At 38.3% G+C, this 21,235-nt stretch overlaps 1 protein-coding gene across 19 annotated transcripts in view; it reads right to left on the reverse strand.

Moving 5' to 3' along the window:
* The window catches only part of EIF4G3 (eukaryotic translation initiation factor 4 gamma 3), a 355,154-nt gene that overhangs the window by 208,753 nt on the left and 125,166 nt on the right, over positions 1 to 21,235 (reverse strand). For 18 of the 19 annotated variants that reach the window (XM_059376541.1, XM_059376540.1, XM_059376527.1 and 15 more), the window contains one exon: positions 19,945 to 20,073. The exons of the other annotated variant lie outside the window; for it this stretch is intronic. Coding sequence is in view for 16 of the 18 variants with exons in the window: in XM_059376527.1 (XP_059232510.1) it covers positions 19,945 to 20,073 (129 nt within the window). In the remaining 2 variants the exon portion in view is untranslated. The remainder of the gene's footprint in view (positions 1 to 19,944; positions 20,074 to 21,235) is intronic. 19 annotated transcript variants of the gene reach the window in all.

Below are 21,235 nucleotides of genomic sequence, written 5' to 3' on the forward strand. Positions count from 1 at the left end.
TAGACTGAAAGCCCTGGTCTGCCTATAAAGGAGAGTTCAGTGCCTGGTTCACTGAATTCCCCGGGAGCGAAGGTATTCTATCATCTGTGCACTGCCGGCTCTGTGTTTCCAATGTCCATATGTGCTGTTCATCACACCTTCTATACTTTCTACATCTCTACTACTTTTCTCCCTCCATCACTCCCATCTTTATTTAGTTTCTGATTTCTTCTTCTAATTTTCATCTAAAACATTCCTAGCCAGACTCCCCATTCCAGTCATTCATCAAACTAGAGAGAATCTTTACTCTAGGTCCTGCTGAATCTCCGTTAAGACTATCTCCTCCTCCACTAAATTCTTAAATTCCAGATTTAGATGTGTGGCTCTACATTTAAAAACCAGAAGCCTAAATATTGTGTGGCTGAATTTTTATAAAGCCCCATGTTTGCAAATTTAAGTTGCTTCGCGTGACTGTTTTTACTATTTCATAAAAATAATGTTGTTTAAGTGGTGGCTATATTCCCAAAACAATTTATGAAAGCAGAGTCTATTTAAACTAAGCTTGAAATAAAGTACTATGGTGAATTATAAAAAAGGAAGGAAGTGTGCCAAGGGTTATGTGATAATCTTATGTGATCTAGTGATATGGACTTGGTCCCTTTACCAATGCTACCTAAGGTCCTGAAGCAAGTCATTTCGTATTTCCCACTCGACCCTCCTAAGATATAAAATAGGAATGATCATATCTATCTTATAGTGTTTTGTAATAATAAAATATGGTAAACTGAGAAATGCTCTGATAATTCTAGCCTATATCATGATCACCAAGATATTATCCTCAAATACTATAATCTGATGAGTACACAATAAACACTAGTTCACACTGTTATAATTCAAGTTATATTAGGAAGGACAGGTTGTTGTTTTTAAGATTTTATTTATGTATTTGACAGAGAGAGACACAGTGAAAAAGGGAATACAAGCAAGGAGGGTGGAAGAGGGAGAAGCAGGCTTTCTGCTGAGCAGGGAGCCCAATGCAGGGCTCAATCCCAGGACCCTGGGATCATGACATGAGCTGAAGGCAGACGCTTAACGACTAAGCCACCCAGGCATCCAAAGAAGGGCAGCTTTTAGTTAAAAGTATTTCTCAATGTTTCCACAGTCTGGTCTTTCTACTACTGTCCTTATCTGTTCAAAAGTTGAAATTTTTGAGGATCTGTTATTCTGATTCCTACCATATTAGATCTACTTATAGAACCAAAGACCCTCTAAGGATGGCCATTCTTCAAGAAATCTGTATTTCCTTTTTTAAGATTTTATTTGTTTATTTATTAGAATGAGAGAGTCTCGAGCACAACCTAGAGGGATGGGAAGAGAGAGAGAAGCAAACTCCCTGATGAGCAGGGAGTCTGAGCATGACTTGATCCCAGGACCCTGAGCTGAAGGCAGACACTGAACTAAGCCAACCAGGTGCCCCAAGAAAACTGTATTTCTTAAGGCTTCTGGAGAAGTCAAACTAAGTTAAACACAAAGATTCAGTGAAGGGTGCCTTCTGTATGCAACCAGCTTTAAATAACTTTAATCTTTTCTATAAATTGTACAAAGTTCTACAATCTAATTTTCAAGTATGCATTTCAACAGTGGTTTTTGTTTTCCTTTTCTGATTTTATATCTTCCTAAAACTTCACTGTGATGGAAGCTAAAAGATAATCACTCTCAAAACCAAAGAGATAGTAGAACAATGCCTTCTAGGTCTTTGATATTTATTCTCTTCCCCTGTTGCCCAGCCTTCAGTTTTTCTGCTCCTTCCCTTCCTTCTTAAAAGTTGCCAAATGGTTACGTAAATAAGCCAGCTGGCTTCTGAGTCATCACTTCGTATCCAACTTCTCTGACTCTCAATGTGAACCTTAATATGCTCTATGAACCCTTAGCAGCCCTTGAAATTTTTCAGTGTCTTTTTTAACATAACAGCTGGACATTCAGGGATTTTTCTCACTGTGATAGGATTGTTAATGACACCTGTTGCTGACATTTTAATAAGTATATCTATCATCCCTTCTAAATATGCCTTTCATCTTGGCAACCCAAGACAGTTTTCTCTAAATCTGCTATTGCTTTCCAAAACAACAAAATCTCTACATATGTAAAATTTTTTAAGTTAATAAGAAATGCAATAGTCTACATTACTAGTTTAATGACATCATTGGGTTTGCCAATGGCTTCTTTGTTATGATACCAAAGACACAGGCAACAAAATAAAAAAACAAATAAATTAGACTTAATGAAAATTAAAAAATTTTTTGTGCAAAGGACACTACCAACAGTGTGAAAAGGCAACTAATGAGATCATCTATTTGATAAGGAATTGAGAACTCCTACAACTCAACAAACCTAATTAAAGAACTCCTACAACTCAACAAACCTAATTAACAAATGGGCAAAGGACCTGGACAGACATTTCTCCATAAAATATATACAAATGGCCGGGGCGCCTGGGTGGCTCAGTGGGTTGAGGCACTTCCTTCGGCTCAGGTCATGATCTCAGGGTCTTGGGATCGAGTCCTGTTTCAGGCTCTCTGCTCAGCAGGGAGCCTGCTTCCCTCTCTCTCTCTCTGCCTGCTTCTCTGCCTACTTATGATCTCTGTCAAATAAATAAATAAAATCTTTTAAAAAAAATATATGGCCAATAAGCACATGAAAAGATGTTGAACATCACTAATCATTAGTAACATGCAAATACTTTCTCTCTTTGTCTCATCCACACTAATTTTCTGACTCCATCATTAAGTTTGCATATGCAAACTCAAAATGAGCATATTCTGAATGACAGTAGATGTAAGTTGTCCAATTCAATGATGAAAATATTAAAAGGTAAGTTAGTTACTACACAAAAATTCCTGATTCTTAGTATTAAAACAGATAAAGCACTGTGGTAATTACAATCAAAACCATCATAACAAGAAGTACATCAAGCACATGTATGAATTAAAGAAAACCTATAATACCAAAGTACAATGTAAGAATTTTCCATTCAGATCACCTGCTCAATTATCTATTTTTTTATCTTCTACTATATGCCCTTAAAACTAACCACTTTCCTCTGAACACCACTTTATTCACATGAATAGGATTCACAAAATCTTATATGAAGTGATAGCTCTCATTCATTTCCAAAGATAACATTCTCTGTTTGGGTTTTATCTTTAATTCAAAAGATTTATAGACTTCCAAATAAATAGATTTTATTATTTATTCCTACATTATGTTTAAGATTATGAAAAATATAAAATTATGTTCAAATAAAATAAGTAATTCTGATAAGCTTTTTAAAAAATAATAATGTTCTGTATAGTTATAGCTTAAACATAATTTAGATTTTGTTATTCTTTTGTTGTTAAGCTCTAATTCCATTAAATATTCAAAAAAGGATGAGAAAGGGGTGCCTGGGTAGCTCAGTGGGTTAAGCCTCTGCCTGCAGCTCGGGTCATAATCTCAGAGTCCTGGGATCGAGCCCCACATCGGGCTCTCTGCTCAGCGGGGAGCCTGCTTCCCCCCACCCCCGTCTGCCTTTCTGCCTATTTGTGATCCTTGTGTGTCAAATAAATAAATAAAATCTTTAAAAAAAAATTAAAAATTAAAAAAAATTTTTTTTAAAAAGGATGTGAAAAAAATAAGGGAAAAAGGATGTAAATATGATTGGAATTTAATATTTTTCTCTCAGCCTAACATGATCAAATTTTTAAATGCTCTTGGAGTATTTGAAAAATAAAGAGCATGATCTTAGTTCAACAAGAAAAAAGATATTTAAACAAATTAAGTAATTATTATTTCAATGAAATTATCAGTAGTTTTTAATATCTTTTATCTTAGTTGAAACAGTAAAAAGTTATCTACATACTGTTAGTTTGATACTCATGAAGTTCAAAAATGATATCCTCATTTTTATCATGATTAAATTTGTACAATATTTCTCATACACATTATTCTTGTGCTATGTATGTACTATTTATATATTTACATCTGTATCTATTTATATAAAACAAGTTCAACTATTTGTATCATTTAAACATGTGTTTTCCTAAGGCCAGCTGAACAAAATTTTTCATATTTAAAGGAAGAGAAGGAGGAAGGGGGGAGAGAAAGGGAAGTTGAAGGGACTGAGGGAGAAGAATGGGAAGAGCGAGAAAAGAATGTGGGAGGGGAACAAGGGAAGGAGTGGGAGGAGAATAATATGTACAAGACTATCTGGCCCACAAAACCCAAATTTTTAGCAGCTGGCCTTAACAGATTAAGTGTGCTGATCTATGTGAGGGGTTGGCAATTTTTTTCTATGAATATTCAGATAGCAAGTATTTTAGGCTTTGCAGGCCACACAATCTCTAGCAACTTTTCAACTCTGCAGTTGTAGCACAAAAACAAAATCCACAAATTAGTGTGGCTGTGTTCTAGTAAAAAAAAAATTTTTTTTTAAAGATTTTATTTATTTATCTGACAGAGAGAGAAAGAGAGAGAGAGAAAGAGAGAGAGAGATAGCATACAACAGGGGAGCAGCAGAGGTAGAGGGAGAAGCAGGCTCTCTGCTGAGCAGGGAGCCCAATGCAGAGCTTGATTCCAGGACCCTGGGATGATGACCTGAGCTGAAGGCAACTGCTTAACTGACTGAGCCACCCAAGTGATCCCCCCACCCCCATAAAATTTCATGTACCAAAAACAGCAGGAGGAGGGGGTAAGCTGGGTGGCTCAGTTGGTTAAACATCTGCTTTTGCCTCAGGTATTGATCATAGGGTCCAGGGATTAAGTCCCACATAGGGCTAGGCTCCTTGCTCAGCAGGGAACCTGCTTCTCCCTCTGCCTGCCACTCCCTGTGCTTATGCTCCCTCTCTCTCTTCTAAAAGTAAATAAATAAAATCTTAAAAAAAAAAACAGGAGATGGGCCATAGTTTGCCAAGACCTGATCTACATGATTATACTTACCGATCTGTCCACTTCTTTGAGCTGTCACTCTCCCACACTAATTATGGATTTGACAATTTCAATTTATTTTACATATGCTTCATATGTTTTCTAAACAAATTAAGAAAATAAGAGCTTATGATGTTACATCTTCTGGGATGTAACATCCTAGAAAAAGGATGTAATTAAATCTTTGACTATAGGAATTCTCTTTCTCCTACAGGTTTTTGTTTTTTTTTTTTTTTGCCTTGAATTCTATGTTAACTTGTAAAGGTTGCTTAAGTCTGCTTTCTTTCTTTTCACCAGCATTTTCCTATTAATGGTTCCATATTTTTGTTTTCAATCTTTCTGTATGTTTACATGGATATACCTGAATTTTGGGTTTTGACCAATTTCAGTCTCTAGTTAATGGAAGAACTTAACTTCATTATTATAGTGACTAACATGTTTCATAGTCCTATTTTATCACATTTACTTTGTATTATCATTATCCCCTTTCCTGTCTTCTGTTAAATTCACTGGGGTGTATTGGTACCACCTTATTCTTTTTGTACTGTAATTTTTAATTAATGTATAATGTATTATTTGTTTCAGGGGTTCAGGTCTGTGAGTCATCAGTCTTAACACAATTCATCACACTCACCATAGCACAGACCCTCCCCAATGTCCATCACCCAGCCACTCCATCCCTCCCACTTCCTCCCCTCCAGCAATGCTCAGTTTGTTCCCTGAGATTAAGAGTCTCTTATGGTTTGTCTTCCTCCCCAATCCCATCTTGTTTCATTTTTCCCTCCCTTTCCCCCACGACCCTCCACTCTGCCTTTCAAATTCCTTATATCAGAGAGATCATATAATTGTCTTTCTCTGAATGACTTATTTCGCTTAGCATAACACCCTCTAGTTCCATCCACATTGTAGCAAATGGCAAGATTTCGGGGGTTTTGATGGTTGCATAGTATTTCAGAGTGTGTGCGAGAGTGTGTGTGTGTGTGTGTACATCATCTTTATCCGTTCATCTGTTGATGGACATCTAGGCTCTTTCCATAGTTTGGCTATTGTGGACATTGCTGTTAGAAACATTGGGGTACACGTGCCCCTTTGGATCACTACATTTCAGAGGTAGAGAGAGAAGTATCTTCAGGGTAAATACCCAGTAGTATGATTGCTGGGTAGTAGAGTAGCTGTGTTTTCAACTTTGTGAGGAACCTCCATACTGCTTTCCAGAATGGCTGCACCAGCTTGCATTCCCACTAACAGTGTAAGAGGGTTCCCCCTTTTCTGCATCTTCACCAACACCTGTCGTTTCCTGACGTTAATTTTAGCCATTCTGAGTGGTGTGAGGTGGTATCCCACTATGGTTTTTGTTTGTTTGTTTGTTTTTTAAGATTTTATTTGAGAGAGGGGCGCCTGGGTGGCTCAGTGGGTTAAGCCGCTGCCTTCGGCTCAGGTCATGATCTCAGGGTCCTGGGATCGAGTCCCGCATCAGGCTCTCTGCTCGACAGGGAGCCTGCTTCCCTCTCTCTCTCTCTCTGCCTGCCTCTCTGCTTACTTGTGATCTCTCTCTCTGTCAAATAAATAAATAAAATCTTTAAAAAAAAAAAAAAAAAAAAGATTTTATTTGAGAGAGATCACAAGTCGGCAGGCAAAGAGGAAGGCGGGGGGAAGTAGGTTCCCTGCTGAGAAGACAGTCTGATGTGGGGCTTGATCCTAGAACCCTAGGATCATGACCTGAGCCGAAGGCAGAGGTTTTAACCCACTGAGCCACCCAGGCGCCCCTCTCATTGTGGTTTTGATTTGTATTTCCCCGGTGCCGGGTGGTGTTGAACACTTCTTCATATGTCTGCTGGCCATCTGGATGTCTTCTTTGCAGAAATGTCTGTTCATGTCCTCTGCCCAATTCTTGACTGGATTATTTATTCTTTGGGTGTTGAGTTTGATAAATTCTTCATAGATTTTGGATACTAGCCCTTTATCTGGTATGTCGTTTGCAAATATCTTCTCCTATTCTGTCAGTTGTCTTTTGGTTTTACTGTTTGCTGTGCAAAAGGTTTTTATCTTGATGAAGTCCCAATAGCTCATTTTTGCCCTTGTTTCCCTTGTCTTTGGTGATGTTTCCAAGAAGTTGCTGTGACTGACTGAGGTCGAAGAGGTTGCTGCCTGTGTTCTCCTCAAGGATTTTGATGGATTCTTGTCTCACACTGAGGTCTTCCATCCATTTTGAGTCCATTCTTGTGTATGGTGTAAGGAAATTATTCAATTTCATTCTTCTGAATGTGGCTGTCCAATTTTCCCAACACCATTTTTTGAAGAGACTATCTTTTTTCATTAGACATTCCTTCCTGCTTTGTGGAAGATTAGCTGACCAGAGTTAAGGGTCCATTTCTGGGCTCCCTATTCTGTTCCGTTATCTATGTGTCTGTTTTTGTGCCAGTACCATATTGTTTTGGTGATTACAGCTTTGTAAGAGAGCTTAAAGTCTGGAATTGTGATGCTGCCAGCTTTGGTTTTCTTTTTCAACATTCCTCTGGCTACTCGGGTTTTTTTCTGGTTCCATATAAATTTCTTTATTAGTAAGGAAATTACATATCCTTCTACCACTGTATATGCCAGTTACTTACCTATTATCTTTCAGCTCTAACCTCCTCTAAGAAGGAGGGTGCTTTCACCCTGTCAGCATGGTTCCAGACACCAGCTCCATTTCAGATCCCAGCCTCTCAAAGCTATTAGAGATGCCAACAACAGATAGGCATATATAAAGTATCAGCCTCACCTAATTCTCTCCTCTACAGAGTTTCTGTTGTCTAAGGACGAAAATTTAGTAAATCCCTTCTCAGAAGTGTCAGCAATAGTCCCCAAAGACCCTTCCTCCAAGCTCCTAGGTCTGGCAACACCACCACTTCTTTCTTTCCTCCAGCATTAGGGATGTTAGCTGCTTCCTATGATTATTAATCTCTGGATTACCTCAGCATCTCCTTGATAATCAATCAGCTGGTATAAAAAAATTATGTATTAAATCCTCTCTATTTGGAGCACCTGGGTGGCTCAGTGGGTTAAGCCTCTGCCTTCGGCTCAGATCCTGAGCTCAGGGTCCTGGGATCGAGGCCTGCATCAGGCTCTCTGCTTGGCAGGGAGCCTGCTTCATCCTCTCTCTCTGCCTGCCTATCTGCCTACTTGTGATCTCTGTCAAATAAATAAATAAAATCTTAAAAAAAAAAATCCCCTCTATTTGAAATACTTAGTACAGCTGTTTTCTTTCCCCTGACAAAATGTTAAGTAACTATTTAGGTTGTCATGTTGTCAACTGTACTGAACAGGGAGATTTAAATTTTGGAAATGAACTGTAAGAGAAGATGTCTAATTTTAATGGTTTTCAAGAATAAGAACCGAAATAAACAGAGTTTTGAATAATACAGTATACTATGTGAAAATGGAGTTTTACTGGAAGGGAACTGAGGACGCGATTTATTTTGCCTGTGAAGTATAACAAAATATTGTCAACGTAATTTTTCTTCTACATATTACCTAGTTAGGTATGTACAAAACAAAATACTGGGCAGACAGAAACACATGAAAACTGAGATGACTCTTCACTGAGAAAAAAAATAAGCATTCATCCATTGATAAAAAGCTTAAAAGCAAGGGTGTCTGGCTGGCTCAGTCAGAAGAGTATGGGAATCTTAATCTCAGGTTCCTAAATTCAAGCCCCATGTTGGGTGTAAGAGATTACGTAAACAACCTTGAAAGGTCACCTAAAAACTTAAAAAAAAAAAGTTTAAAATCTAAAACTAATGATGTTCTATATGTTGGCTATTTGTATTTAAATTTAAAAAAATAAAAATAAAAGTTTAAAATCAGATTTAGCTCTTCCTTACATCTATCGGTGTGAATATGTAAGAAAAAGGAATAGTAAATACATCTATGCACTGAGAAAAAAATTTGTTTGGTAAGTGAATTTTAACATTTTAAGAGTCATTTTATATATCAATGTATAATATTCATTATTGATCCTTACTTGATTCTGCTTGCTTTACTTTTTAAAAATATTTAAGTAATCTCTAGAACCAACATGGAGCTCAAACTCACAACCCAGAGATCAAGAGTCATATGCTGCCTTTTCTTTCTTTTTTTTTCCCCCCTTAAAGATTATTTATTTACTTATTTATTTATTTATCTGACAGGTGGAGATCATAAGTAGGCAGAAAGGCAGGCAGAGGCTGGGGGTGAGAGTGAGGCAGTAAATAGGCTCCCCACTGAGCAGAGAGACCCCAATGCAGAGCTTGATCCCAGGACACTGAGACCATAACCCTAGCTGAATACAGAGGCTTAACCCACTGAGCCACCCAGGCATCCCAAGAGTCATATGCTGCTCTGATGGAGCCAGCCAGGCACACTGATTCTACCTGCTTTAAATGTAACTTAACCTCTCCCTCACTATTGGAAGAATTTAAAATTATTGCAAAGTTACATAACTTGTGCTGTCTGCTTTTTGTTGACTGTTGAGTCATTGAAATTCACAATTCTTAGTTCTATAAAGATGCTAACTTTTTTCCAAGATGCTAGTTTAAATACCAAACCTTGTATTTAGCAAAACATTTCAAATAATCATCTGATCCTTGATAAAACAGAGTTGACCCTTGCACAACTCAAGAATTAGAGCAATGACCCTCCTCACAGCTGAAAATCCACATATAACTTCTGACTCCCTGAAAACCCAACTACTGTTAGGTAGTTAGGCACTGAGCCTGGGTGGCTCAGTCATTAAGCTCTGCCTTTGGCTCAGGTCATGATCCCAGAGTCCTGGGACTGAGCACCACATTGGGCTCCCTGCTCAGCGGGGAGCCTGTTTATCCCTCAGCCTCTCCCCCGGCTCCTATTCCCTGTCTCGCTCTCTGTGTTGAATAAATAAATAGAATCTTAAAATAAAAAAAATAATAAAATAAAAATAAAAAAGAAAGAAAATCTAACTACTAACAGCTTACTGCTGACCAGAAGACTCACCACCAATGACATAAACAGTGGATTAACACGTATTTTGTATGTTATACGTATTATAAACTATTTTTATAATAAAGTAAGCTAGAGAAAAGAAAATATTAAGAAAATCATAAGGTAAATACATTTACAGTACTGTAGTGCATTTATCAAAAAAAAAAAAAATCCACAATTAAATAGACCTACACAGTTCCAACCTGTTTCACTCAAGGGTCAAATGTACTCTTGTAATAGTTTCTCTGTTCTTCCATTCCTTGGAAATTGGTTCCCCTCCCACCCCATTAAGCTGGGGTATCTGTACCAATTGTACAGATGGGTACGATTAAACTCAGGACAATATTCTACCTAGTATTTACTCATCTTCAGACCTTTCTCCCATAGTCTTAACTGCCCACTGCCCCCCACAGCTCTCTGAATCACAGAAATGGTACATGGATGGAGTTGTATGTCTCCCTCACCCACCCCCCAAAACTCATATACTGAAGCCCTATCCCCAATGTGATGATATTTGGAGATAAGGTCTTTGAGAGACAGTTAGGTTTAGATGAGGTCATGGGGATGGGGCCCTCATGGTGGGAGTAGTGCTTTTACAAGGGACACCATAGAGCCTGCATGTCTGTTTGTCATGTGAGAACGTAACAAGAAGGTGGCCTCCTGCAACCCAAAAAGGACCTCACACCTCACAAGGAACCAATGTAACCAGTACCTTGATCTTGGACTTCCAGCCTCCAGAAGTATGAGAAATGAATGTCTGCTGTTAAAGTCACCCAGTCTATGTGGTTATGGCAGCCCAAGCAGACTAAGACAAATGGAATATGAATTTCTGTGGGAAATATCACAAGCAGATTGAATTGAATTGTCAGGCTGCTCCATCTCCTGATTATCTTTAAAATTCACCTGTTCAATTTCCCATCTCAAAATTTACTGACACATGCTAATTTCTGTAGCCAAACTAAAGTTGCAATTTTCACAGCCATAAAATCTAAAAATTCTGAATGTCACAGCCAGTAAAAAATAGACTGATGGCACTCAAGTGACTATGTCTTCTAAAACTCGGGAAAATAAGTGAAATGTGAAATTCCAAAGTGGTAAACTTGCAAGGAAAATGCTGAGAGAATGCACTACCTATTAAAACAGATGAGTGGTGGCCACAGAAATCAAGAAAACACAGAATCAGACGTATATATACAAAGAACAAATTGATGGCTGCCAAAGGAAAGGGGGCTGGAGGAATGGGAAAATGAGTGAAGAGGAGTAAGAGATAATAGGCTTCCAGTTAAGAAATGAACAAGTCACAGGAATAAAATTTACACCATAGAGATTACAGTCAGAGGTTTGGAGTATCATTGTATGGGGACAGATGGCAGCTACATTTGTGGTGAGTACAGTATAAGGGTATAGAGTTGCTGAATCACTGTGCTGTATATCTAAAACATATGCTGTATATCTAAAACCTTATACTGGTACAGGATAAGCTTTAGAGTTGCTGAATCACTATGCTGTATATCTAAAACTGATGTAACGTATGTGGACTACCCTCAACTAAGAAGAGGAGGAGGACAAGGAAAAGGAGGAGGAGGGGGAGGGGGAGGAAGCAGTGCCCACCTCATGATGTGTCCAGAGGAAGCAACTCTTAAAGATCTCAAACACAGAATCCTAAACCTTTTTCTCCCTGACAGAGTTTGGAAAAAAATGAACATCATCAATAAAACCAGAGCCCCTATCAAAGACAACAGAAGAAATGCTTTTGAAATAACAGTTTTTATAGATTGATTCTTACAAAATTCTTTGACTTTCTAAAACAAGGTTGAATTAATGTAGCATTTTAAAACTTTCACTCCTTATACTCCTTATCCAAAATATAAGTTCTCGTCTTATCAATTTGCCAAACAGAATCTAGAACTCAGAGTTTAGGGTGACGAAAACCTGAGTAATATTTACAACTTAACTATCATCCTTGCAGCAATAGTTCAAAAAAAAAGAAGAAATTTTGAATAAAAATCACTGGAATTTTTTTTCTAGACACATGTAATGAAAAGTATGATCAAGCACATAAAAATTATTTTAGTCATGTTTCATGGTAAGTTACAAGACTACATAAAAAACGAAATTAAGGGCGCCTGGGTGGCTCAGTGGGTTAAGCCGCTGCCTTCGGCTCAGGTCATGATCTCAGGGTCCTGGGATCGAGGCCCGCATCGGGCTCTCTGCTCAGCAGGGAGCCTGCTTCCTCCTCTCTCTCTGCCTGCCTCTCTGCCTGCTTGTGGTCTCTCTCTGTCAAATAAATAAATAAAAAATTCTTTAAAAAAAAAAAAAAAAAAACGAAATTAAGCTAGTAGAAAAACATTCGGAAATCCTACTTTATAAATACTGTTACAATTATTTTTTTTTTAAAGATTTTATTTGTTTATTTGATAGACAGAGATCTCAAGTAGGGAAAGAGGCAGGCAGAGAAAGAGAGAGGAGGAAGCAGGCTCCCTGCTGAGCAGAGAGCCCGATGTGGGACTCGATCCCGGGACTCCGAGATCATGACCTGAGCCGAAGGCAGCGGCTCAACCCACTGAGCCACCCAGGCGCCCTGTTACAATTATTTTAATAATAAAAACAAAAAAGACAAAACAGCTGAAATTCTCCAAATATAACAACATTAAAATAATCTCAACAATTAGAGGGAAAAGCTTATCACAATTATTTAGCATATACCAGATGAAACCACATACATAAATGATCTAGATATTTTATTGGTCCTTATATCTTCTACGCTAATGATATTCTACGCTAATGATATTTGTAAAGGTATGTTAATTGATAAAGTGGTTAAGGACAGTGTGTGTTGCAGTTTTCAACAAGGTATACATTTTTAAGTACATATATTAACAACTAGGGGGGAAAAAAGAAACAGATGATTTAGCACCATGAGGGTCAACTCAATACAGTTAGCATTGCAGGTTTCTGAACCCACATCAAATCCGTATGTGGTAGAAATGCAGCTTCCAAACACCACACATCTTTAAAAAAAAAAAAAAGACTGCCTTAGATAGCTATGATGTGTTCCAAAGGAAGAAGGGGAGTAAAACATAATAAAATTTGCTTTGCTTTCTTATAGAAATTCAATACTCATCTATTTCAATAATGAAATATGAAAAAAAATTTCAAAGCTTCCTCTATTTTATCCTGCTTATTATAAGCCAGACCATCAGAGTTGTCAAATCAGAATTAATTTTCTTCATGAAAGACAAAAAAACCCAAAAAATTATAAAAGCTTGTATGAAGTAAATAAAATCGGTATCTTAATCATAAAAAACAATTTGCAAAGCCTAAAATAATCAATCAAGAACTGCAAAGAAACACGAGAATTTTTCTGTAGTAAAATAAGACTTCTGAAAGGAAAGTGAAGTCTGTAAGTTAAAATGAAGAGACTATAGGAACCATGACTCATCTGAAATGTACTAATAATGAAAATTGTAATGTTTAAAATATATATCATGGTACACTTACCGTAATAAGCACTGTGCAATGTATACAATTACTGAATCAGTGTACTGTACACCAGAACACTGTGTTAATTATACGGGAACTAAAATCTAAAACTTAATAAAATTTTAAAAAGAGAAGAAATATCATGACCAAGAACTATTCCTCAGTGAAGAAGTCCTTTGCTTAGTATTTCCAGAAACAATAAAGAATTGAACTAGGGGATCATATGCTATCACCATTCTCAGTCCACTATAAAACATGATTGAACTGATCTCTCTGAAGAAAGGGAAACTGAAAGAAATTTCCAAAAGCATACAGAAAACATCTATTGCTCCACTTCTTTGGCAATGTTCTGACCACACTTTCTCACTACCTACTGTGAGCATAGCTTAGGAGTCACACAGTCACACAGTGACATCAAGGAGTGGGGAGAAAAAGGCCTCAATGTTGAACCTGGTAATCAGTGCCAGTCTGATCTCCTTGTTTGGTAATTTTGCTCAATTATGTAAAAATTAACTTGAGTCAAAGCAAATGTGTAACTACAATTAAGCAATAAGTAGGAAACAGTTGTTTTGCTTAACCTAAAATAATCCAAATAACAAACTTCTGTTATTTTTTGAAAAGATGAAAAGTAAAACAATATAAAAGTTTGTCTAAGTTTAAATAAAAAAATACAGCATTGGAGTGCCTGGGTGGCTCAGTGGGTTTGGGCCTCTGCCTTCAGCTCAGGTCATGATCCCAGGGTCCTGGGATTGAGCCCCGCATCAGGCTCTCTGCTCAGGAGGAGGCTGCTTCCCCCTTCTCTCTCTCTTCCTGCCTCTCTGCCTACTTGTGATCTCTGTCTATCAAATATATAAATAAATAATCTTAAAAAAATATATACAGCATTCAGAAGATTTTCACAATAAGAATCGTCTACTCTGAACTAGTTTCTAAAACCCATGAAGAGGGGCGCTTGGGTGGCTCAGTCAGTTAAGCATCTGCCAGGTCAGACGCTCTGGGATCAGCTCATGATCCCAGAGTCCTAGGATGAGTCCCACATCAGGTTCCTTGCTCAGGGGGGAACCTGCTTCTCCCTCTCCCTCTCTGCTGCTCCCCCGGCTTGTGCTCTGTCAAATAAATAAATAAAATCTAAAAAAAATAAAAATAAAAAATAAAACCCATGAAAATCTTAAAGGGAATTCCAATCTCACTTAATACGAGCCTCTTGTTTACAAAGAGAAAAACCGCGCATTAGTAAGAACTTCCACTGGGTCAAAATTTGCAATAATACTGGCAGGACCGAGACTCAGGTCTCTTGACTCCTGGGAGAGTACATTTTTCTACTTACTTTGAAATCTGCCCCAAAAGATACTTTTAAATTCCAAATTCTTCACCATTTCCCAAGTAAGGACATTTTGGATTTAGAGACTATTAAAGTGCTGCCATTTCAGGGTAAATGAAAAAAAATCCACACTTAAAAAGACTCTGTGTCTCTCAAATTCCCTGTAGTTTGAAAATATCCTTTGAACTATTAATCCCTTCTAGACTAATAGTCCAAAGTTTCTCACTCTGATTAAACAAAACCACCAGAGGGGGCCCCTGGGTGGCTCGGTTGGTTAAGCCTCTGACTCTGGATTTCAGCTCAAGTCATGATCTCAGGGTCATGAGAAAGAGGATGAAGAAGCTCCTCAAGATTCTTTCTCTCCCTCCCCTCTTCCACTCTCAAAAAAGCCCCCAAAAACCCCCAGAAAGGAGAGGACTAGAAAAATTTAGAAGTCATATAACAACGAAAATGCAAATAAAGCTTTAAAATTTAGCATGCACACACACATATGTAAAATCCTATCTTGAAGGGAAAGAAGTAGATGAAGAGGTTGCCATTGATGAAACAGAAACAGATGGGGACGGGGGGCCCTTGGTGGCTCAGTCGTTGAGCATCTGCCTTTGGTTGGGGTTGTGGTCCCAAGGTCTGGGAATCAAGCATTGCATCAGGCTCCCGACTCGGTGGGAAGCCTTCCCCCTTCTCCCACTCCCCCTGCTTGTATTCCCTATCTCACTGTCAAATAAATAAAATCTTAAAAAAAAAAAAAAAAAAAAAGGAAGGAAGAAAGAAAAGAAAAGAAATAGGCGTGGGGGAGGAGGTGGGGGCCAGAGAGGGTATGCCTGGGTGGCTCAGATGGTTAAATATCTGCCTCGGTTAAATTCGGCTCAGGTCATGATCTCTTTGGTCCTGGGATGGAGCCCTGCATTAGGCTCTCTGCTCAGCAGGGATTCTGTTTCTCCTTCTCCCCCACCTCATGCTTGCTTGCTCGCTCACTCTCTCTCTCTCTCTCCCAAGTAAATAAATAAAATCTTTTCTAAATAAAGTTAAGAAACAGACTGGGAGCAATTTTCTACATTTTCCTTCTTTTATGTTTCAAAGCTATGAAATTCACTCTTCTTCAACTTAGTTGCTTTCACTTAAATCCTAATAGATTCATTTAGTGTCAAACATTAAGTCACAGACACAGGTAACTACCTAGGACAAAAACACGATCACAGAAGCAGGTGAGACTCATCATAAATGGCATGTGGCAGAACGAGAGTCTTCTTCTTCTTTTTTCTTTTTTATAAAGAATTATTTATTTATTTATCTGACAGAGAAATCACAAGTAGACAGAGAGGCAGGCAGAGAGAGACAGGGAAGCAGGCTCCCTGCTGAGCAGAGAGCCAGATGGGGCCTGGATCCCAGGACCCTGAGACCATGACTTGAGTTGAAGGCAGAGGCTTAACCCACTGAGCCACCCATGTGCCCAAGAGTGTCTTTATTCTTAACTTTAGTTGATTTGTGCATAAGAATAAACGACACTAACTGCTAAAGGAAAATAAACAAGGCTGGCCTCTTCCTTTATCCTGCAAAGGATAAAGCAAAAACTTGGAAGAGATCTCGAGCTCTTGGGGAGAACTTCTGAATTTTACAGTAATACCAGTCATGTAGCTAAATTAGATGAGTTAGACACACATACACACGTACACAGCCACACACACGTAAGTCCTGAGGAAAACCAGTATGACAGCCATGAAACCAGTAAATGCCACCTACAGAGAGCATTTACTGTATCCAAATCTAAGGCAGGATTTTATATAAACCTCATAAAAACCTTATTGAAAGATGGTCGAATTCAAATTCTCACCTATATAGCAGATGATAAAACCATGTTCAAGAAATATTAAATAATTTACACAACATCATGTAACCAGAAAGTGAAAGACTGAGCCCCAGACGCTAGGCCTGTTTGAGCCCAAGCGTGTAATCCTTTTTCCTCTATTTGAAGGCTCTGCTTTCCATTATGCTCCAAGAATATGTTAACTGTGAAACCTAAGGAGACTTGAGTTTCCCACAAAACTCCTCAATTTTCCAAGCATGCCACCCAGAAAAAATTCCTCACTCTATCAACAGAGGTTAAGACATTGCTCAGAAACCAATGAATCCCTGTAAATCAGCCTTTGTTTGAAAGGGAAAGGAAAGAGGGGACTGTGACCAGGTGATTTACTGGGTTCCTTAATCGTATAGGCACTATGGTAGCCAAAGAGACCACAAGGAAAGCAAGACAGATAATACATGGTGACTGTTCTCCTAAGATCCATGTACTCTTGACTTCTAAAGGTAACTAATAAAATCGCATACATAAAGCCATCTGTGGGCTCAGCAGCTGAGACCGCAGGGAGAACTTTCTTTTTTAAATGCAAACTATGCATTTTTAAGCAGCAAGGTCTTTCAGAAAACTTAAGTGCTTTGAGCCAACTGCCTAGGTCAAATCATAACTTGAAACAGTAAGAATTTGAAACTGAAAATTAAGTTATTTCCTTTATGTGCCACTGATCAGTTGCTTTTAAGTTCACAATTTACCTATTTTGTCTCTATACTCAAAATGGATCTGGGCTCCCTAATACTTAAATATTTTAAGTATTTTTCCATTTCAGCTGACACAATGTTATGCTTTGTCAATAGAGGGCCCCACAGACATAGTGCAGGAGGAAAGGGTTTTGATTCCTGGTTCCTATTTGGCTTGCACACCAAGCTCCTGCATTATGAGCAGGTTTTCCAGAATCTGGCTTCTCCAGGGCTCAGCTGCCCTAGAGTACACATCTTCAGTACGAGGCTGCTAGAGCAATGCGCAGCAGCCAGCTGGCCCCACTGGTTAACAGCTACTCCTGGAATCTTCTTAGGCAGCAAAATACCTCCTCTAAGAAAACTACCTGTGAAAAGCTTTCCCTCACCACCCCAGAGGGCAGCATTCTGGCAAGTTGCAGAGGGTGGATTTCTAGTAAATTCTACTGGAATGTCACCACAACTTCTCTACCACTCCGTGAGCTGCGTGTATGCCCTCTTCAACAAGGTCTGGATCTCAGCCCAAGATGGGAGAGGAGTCTCTTACCTAACACTAACTACCATGGAAAAAAAAGGGACAGACACAAGGTTTGGAAGCCTTTTTAGGAATTTTATTTTTTTGAAGATTTTATTTATTTGACAGAGATCACAAGTAGGCAGAGAGGCAGGCAGAGAGAGAGGAGGAAACAGGCTCCCTGCTGAGCAGAGAGCCCGATACGGGGCTCGATCCCAGGACCCCGAGATCATGACCTGAGCTGAAGGCAGAGGCTTTAACCTACTGAACCACCCAGGCGCCCCTAGGAATTTTAAGGACAACATACACTACACATTGGAGTGTGCCACACTTTGACCTACTTACAAAGTCACTGTGGGGGTTTACCATTTTGAGTTAAGAACGGAACAAAAGAAGTCCCTGCAGCAAGTTTAGGTTGTGATGCAAGCTACCACGTGGGGCCTATAATCCGGCATAGTCAAGGTTATCTGAAGTATCTATGGTAAACACAGAAGCTATACAAGGAGCCTCTAGCCGCTGCACACTGCAGTGGCTCTTTGCTAAAGGAGACTGGCACTAGAAGATCCAGCTTGGCCCAACACTCAATAAAGTACATTTCCAGCAAGTTCCAGAGGAAGGGTTTCTACCATATTCCACTAATACAATACTACAATGACTTGTGTACCATGAGGTGAGCCACAGCCATGCACTCTCCAGTATCAGCCCTGGAGAAGTAGACTCTTACCTATGTATTGTCTCAGCCCCAGGATAAGCATCTGCTCCTTATAGTTGCTATTTGTATATTCTTTAGAGTTCTCTTTCTTTAATAAGCCAATCCTTCATTACTCCAATCCCCAATTATACTGAATAATCTCTTTTTTAAAAATAATCTATTATAACCCAACATGGGGCTCAAACCCACAACCCCCAGATTGAGAGTCACATGCTCTACCTATTGAGCCAGACAGGTGTCCCCTGAATAATCTTCTATATTAAATTTTCCCTATTTACATTACAACATAGTTTTTTTCTTCTTGATTAGAATTGGACTAATACACAATATTAATAGCTTGGGTGGTTCTGCTCCATGCCATGAAAGCCAACACAAGAACCTCCCTTTTAAACAATTAAGAGTTCATTTTGCCATTTTAGTTTTAAAACTCAGAATTAAATAGGAATGACTTAAACCAAGTTTAAGCATAAAACTAAGTGCAAATTAATTTATGTACTTTTTAAAATATCAATCATGGTTTGGAAAGTTGTACATTCCTTCTCCAAATGTTCCACAGTCTTTAAAAAAACAATAATCAGCCCTGTAACACAATCTCCAGCTTTTAGCATTACTTTGAATAAGTAATATTTTATCTCTTATTATGTAAGTTCTAAAAAGCCTAAAACATGGAAGCAACAATTGAAAATAAAAAATTTTCATTATTAAAAGGTGCAGTTGCTATGTATAAACACTAATAGTCTCAAACAGCATGGGTCAGTTAGCTTGACTCTCTCCACATTCCACTAAGAGACTTCATAATTCCAGCATGCTCTTAACCACAACAAAGCCCAAATAAGCATATAATGGTGGAATGGTACAAGCTAATCAGAATCGTGGGAAATGGCTTAAGATGAAGGGGAGCCACAGTGACTTCTTACAACAGGGTTTCAATGTCCCCTGCACCTGTTAATTGAAAATACACTATAAAATTCACATTCTTTAACAATCCAACATAATTTTAAGCCTAAGAAGGTCCAATAACCTATTTATGAAATCAAAAACCAAACCAACAAAGAAGCCCACTACTATTGCTCTAAGAGGTAAAAACACCCATTTCTTTTTAAGTAGAAAATAACCACCACCACTCCACCAAAAAGAGAGAAAGAAAACTAGCAGATTATACACTAGAAAGCAAAAAAGTGATTTGTGCGGTTTTTTAAATGGCCTCTATAACCATACGCTAATTTCCTCAACAGCAAAAAAGGAAAACTAAGTATCAATGATAGTTCATTTTGAATGACTCAATAAATATAACTGTATAAAACTGTCAGTAGCCACAATTATGAGAGGTATGTCTGAAAAATTACAAAATAGATAAATTAAAAACTATTCGTCAAGTAATGTATGTTACTTCTCAGAAATTTGCTTCAGAAAACCAGAAAAACTACTTTTATATGGAAATTTTTTTAAAAATAAAGTTTTTCTTACTTGAGAGAGTCCAGGGGACGATGCATGTCCCGGGGGCGTTGCCGCAAGATTTGGATGCCCCTTACTTATTTCATGTGCTGAATAAGGGGAAGGGGTCGGGGGTCCCGGTTGTCTTGCTACTTGTGTTACCTGTGAGGAAATCAATATTTAGTAAGAGCTTTATACTAGTCACCCAATCTTTTTTTTTTTTTAAGATTTTATTTATTTATTTATTTGACAGAGATCACAGTAGGCAGAGAGGCAGAGAGAGAGGAAGGAAGCAGGCTCCCTGCTGAGCAGAGAGCCCAATGTGGGGCTCGATCCCATGACCCTGGAATCATGACCTGAGCTGAAGGCAGAGGCTTTAACCCACTGAGCCACCCAGGTGCCCCTACTAGTCATCCAGTCTTAATAAATATTGCTGAACTGGTTACCTTTTCAAATTGAATTCTCTATCTCACAATTCATACTAAAATAAGTGTCAGACCGACTAAAGACTTAAAATTTCAAAATGGAGCAATAGAATGATTAGGGGAAAAAATGACTATTATCATCAGTTTGATAAAAGATTCCTGAAGCATAATCTAAAACCAAAAACATTAGGAGCACCTGCATAGCTCAGCAGTTAAGCATCTGCCTTCAGCTCAGGTCATGATCTCAGGGTCCTGGGATGGAGCCCTGCGTCAGGCTCCCTGCTCAGCTTGGAGTCCGCTTGTCACTCTACCTCTCCCTCTGTTCATACTCTCTCTCAAATAAATAAATAAAATCTGTATGAAAAATAATGAAACCAAAAACCTTAAGGAAAGTTATGCTAAATGCAATAAGGTAAATGTAAATTACATGCTGTACAATGCCACTTATGTGACATTTTGTAAAAGAAACAAAAAAGAAACGATTGCAAGGGAAAGAGGATGACTACAGAAGGGGCACAACACTGTTTTTAGAGTGAAGTAACCGTTCTATATTTTGACTACAGTGGGAAATACATGTCTCTAGGAGATTGTCAAGACTCCTAGACCTGTACACTAAAACGGTGAATTTTATATTATGTAAATATACCTCAATAAAACTGAACAAAATGGGGCAACTTATAGAGTATACCTAAATATACATGTATAGTCACATGCGTGTATATTTCTACACATATAGCTTTGCCTCCATTCTATGTCTAACGTATATGTGTATAAATAAAGTGCACACACATATACACATACTCATAGGTATATGTATTATATTAAAAAGATCTGTAAGGAAAAAATAAATAATAAAAATAAAAAGGAGATATGCAAATATCTTAACAGAAAGCATTACA

The sequence above is a fragment of the Mustela nigripes genome, chromosome 14, assembly GCF_022355385.1.
Source record: "Mustela nigripes isolate SB6536 chromosome 14, MUSNIG.SB6536, whole genome shotgun sequence".
Classification (NCBI taxonomy): Eukaryota; Metazoa; Chordata; class Mammalia; order Carnivora; family Mustelidae; genus Mustela; species Mustela nigripes.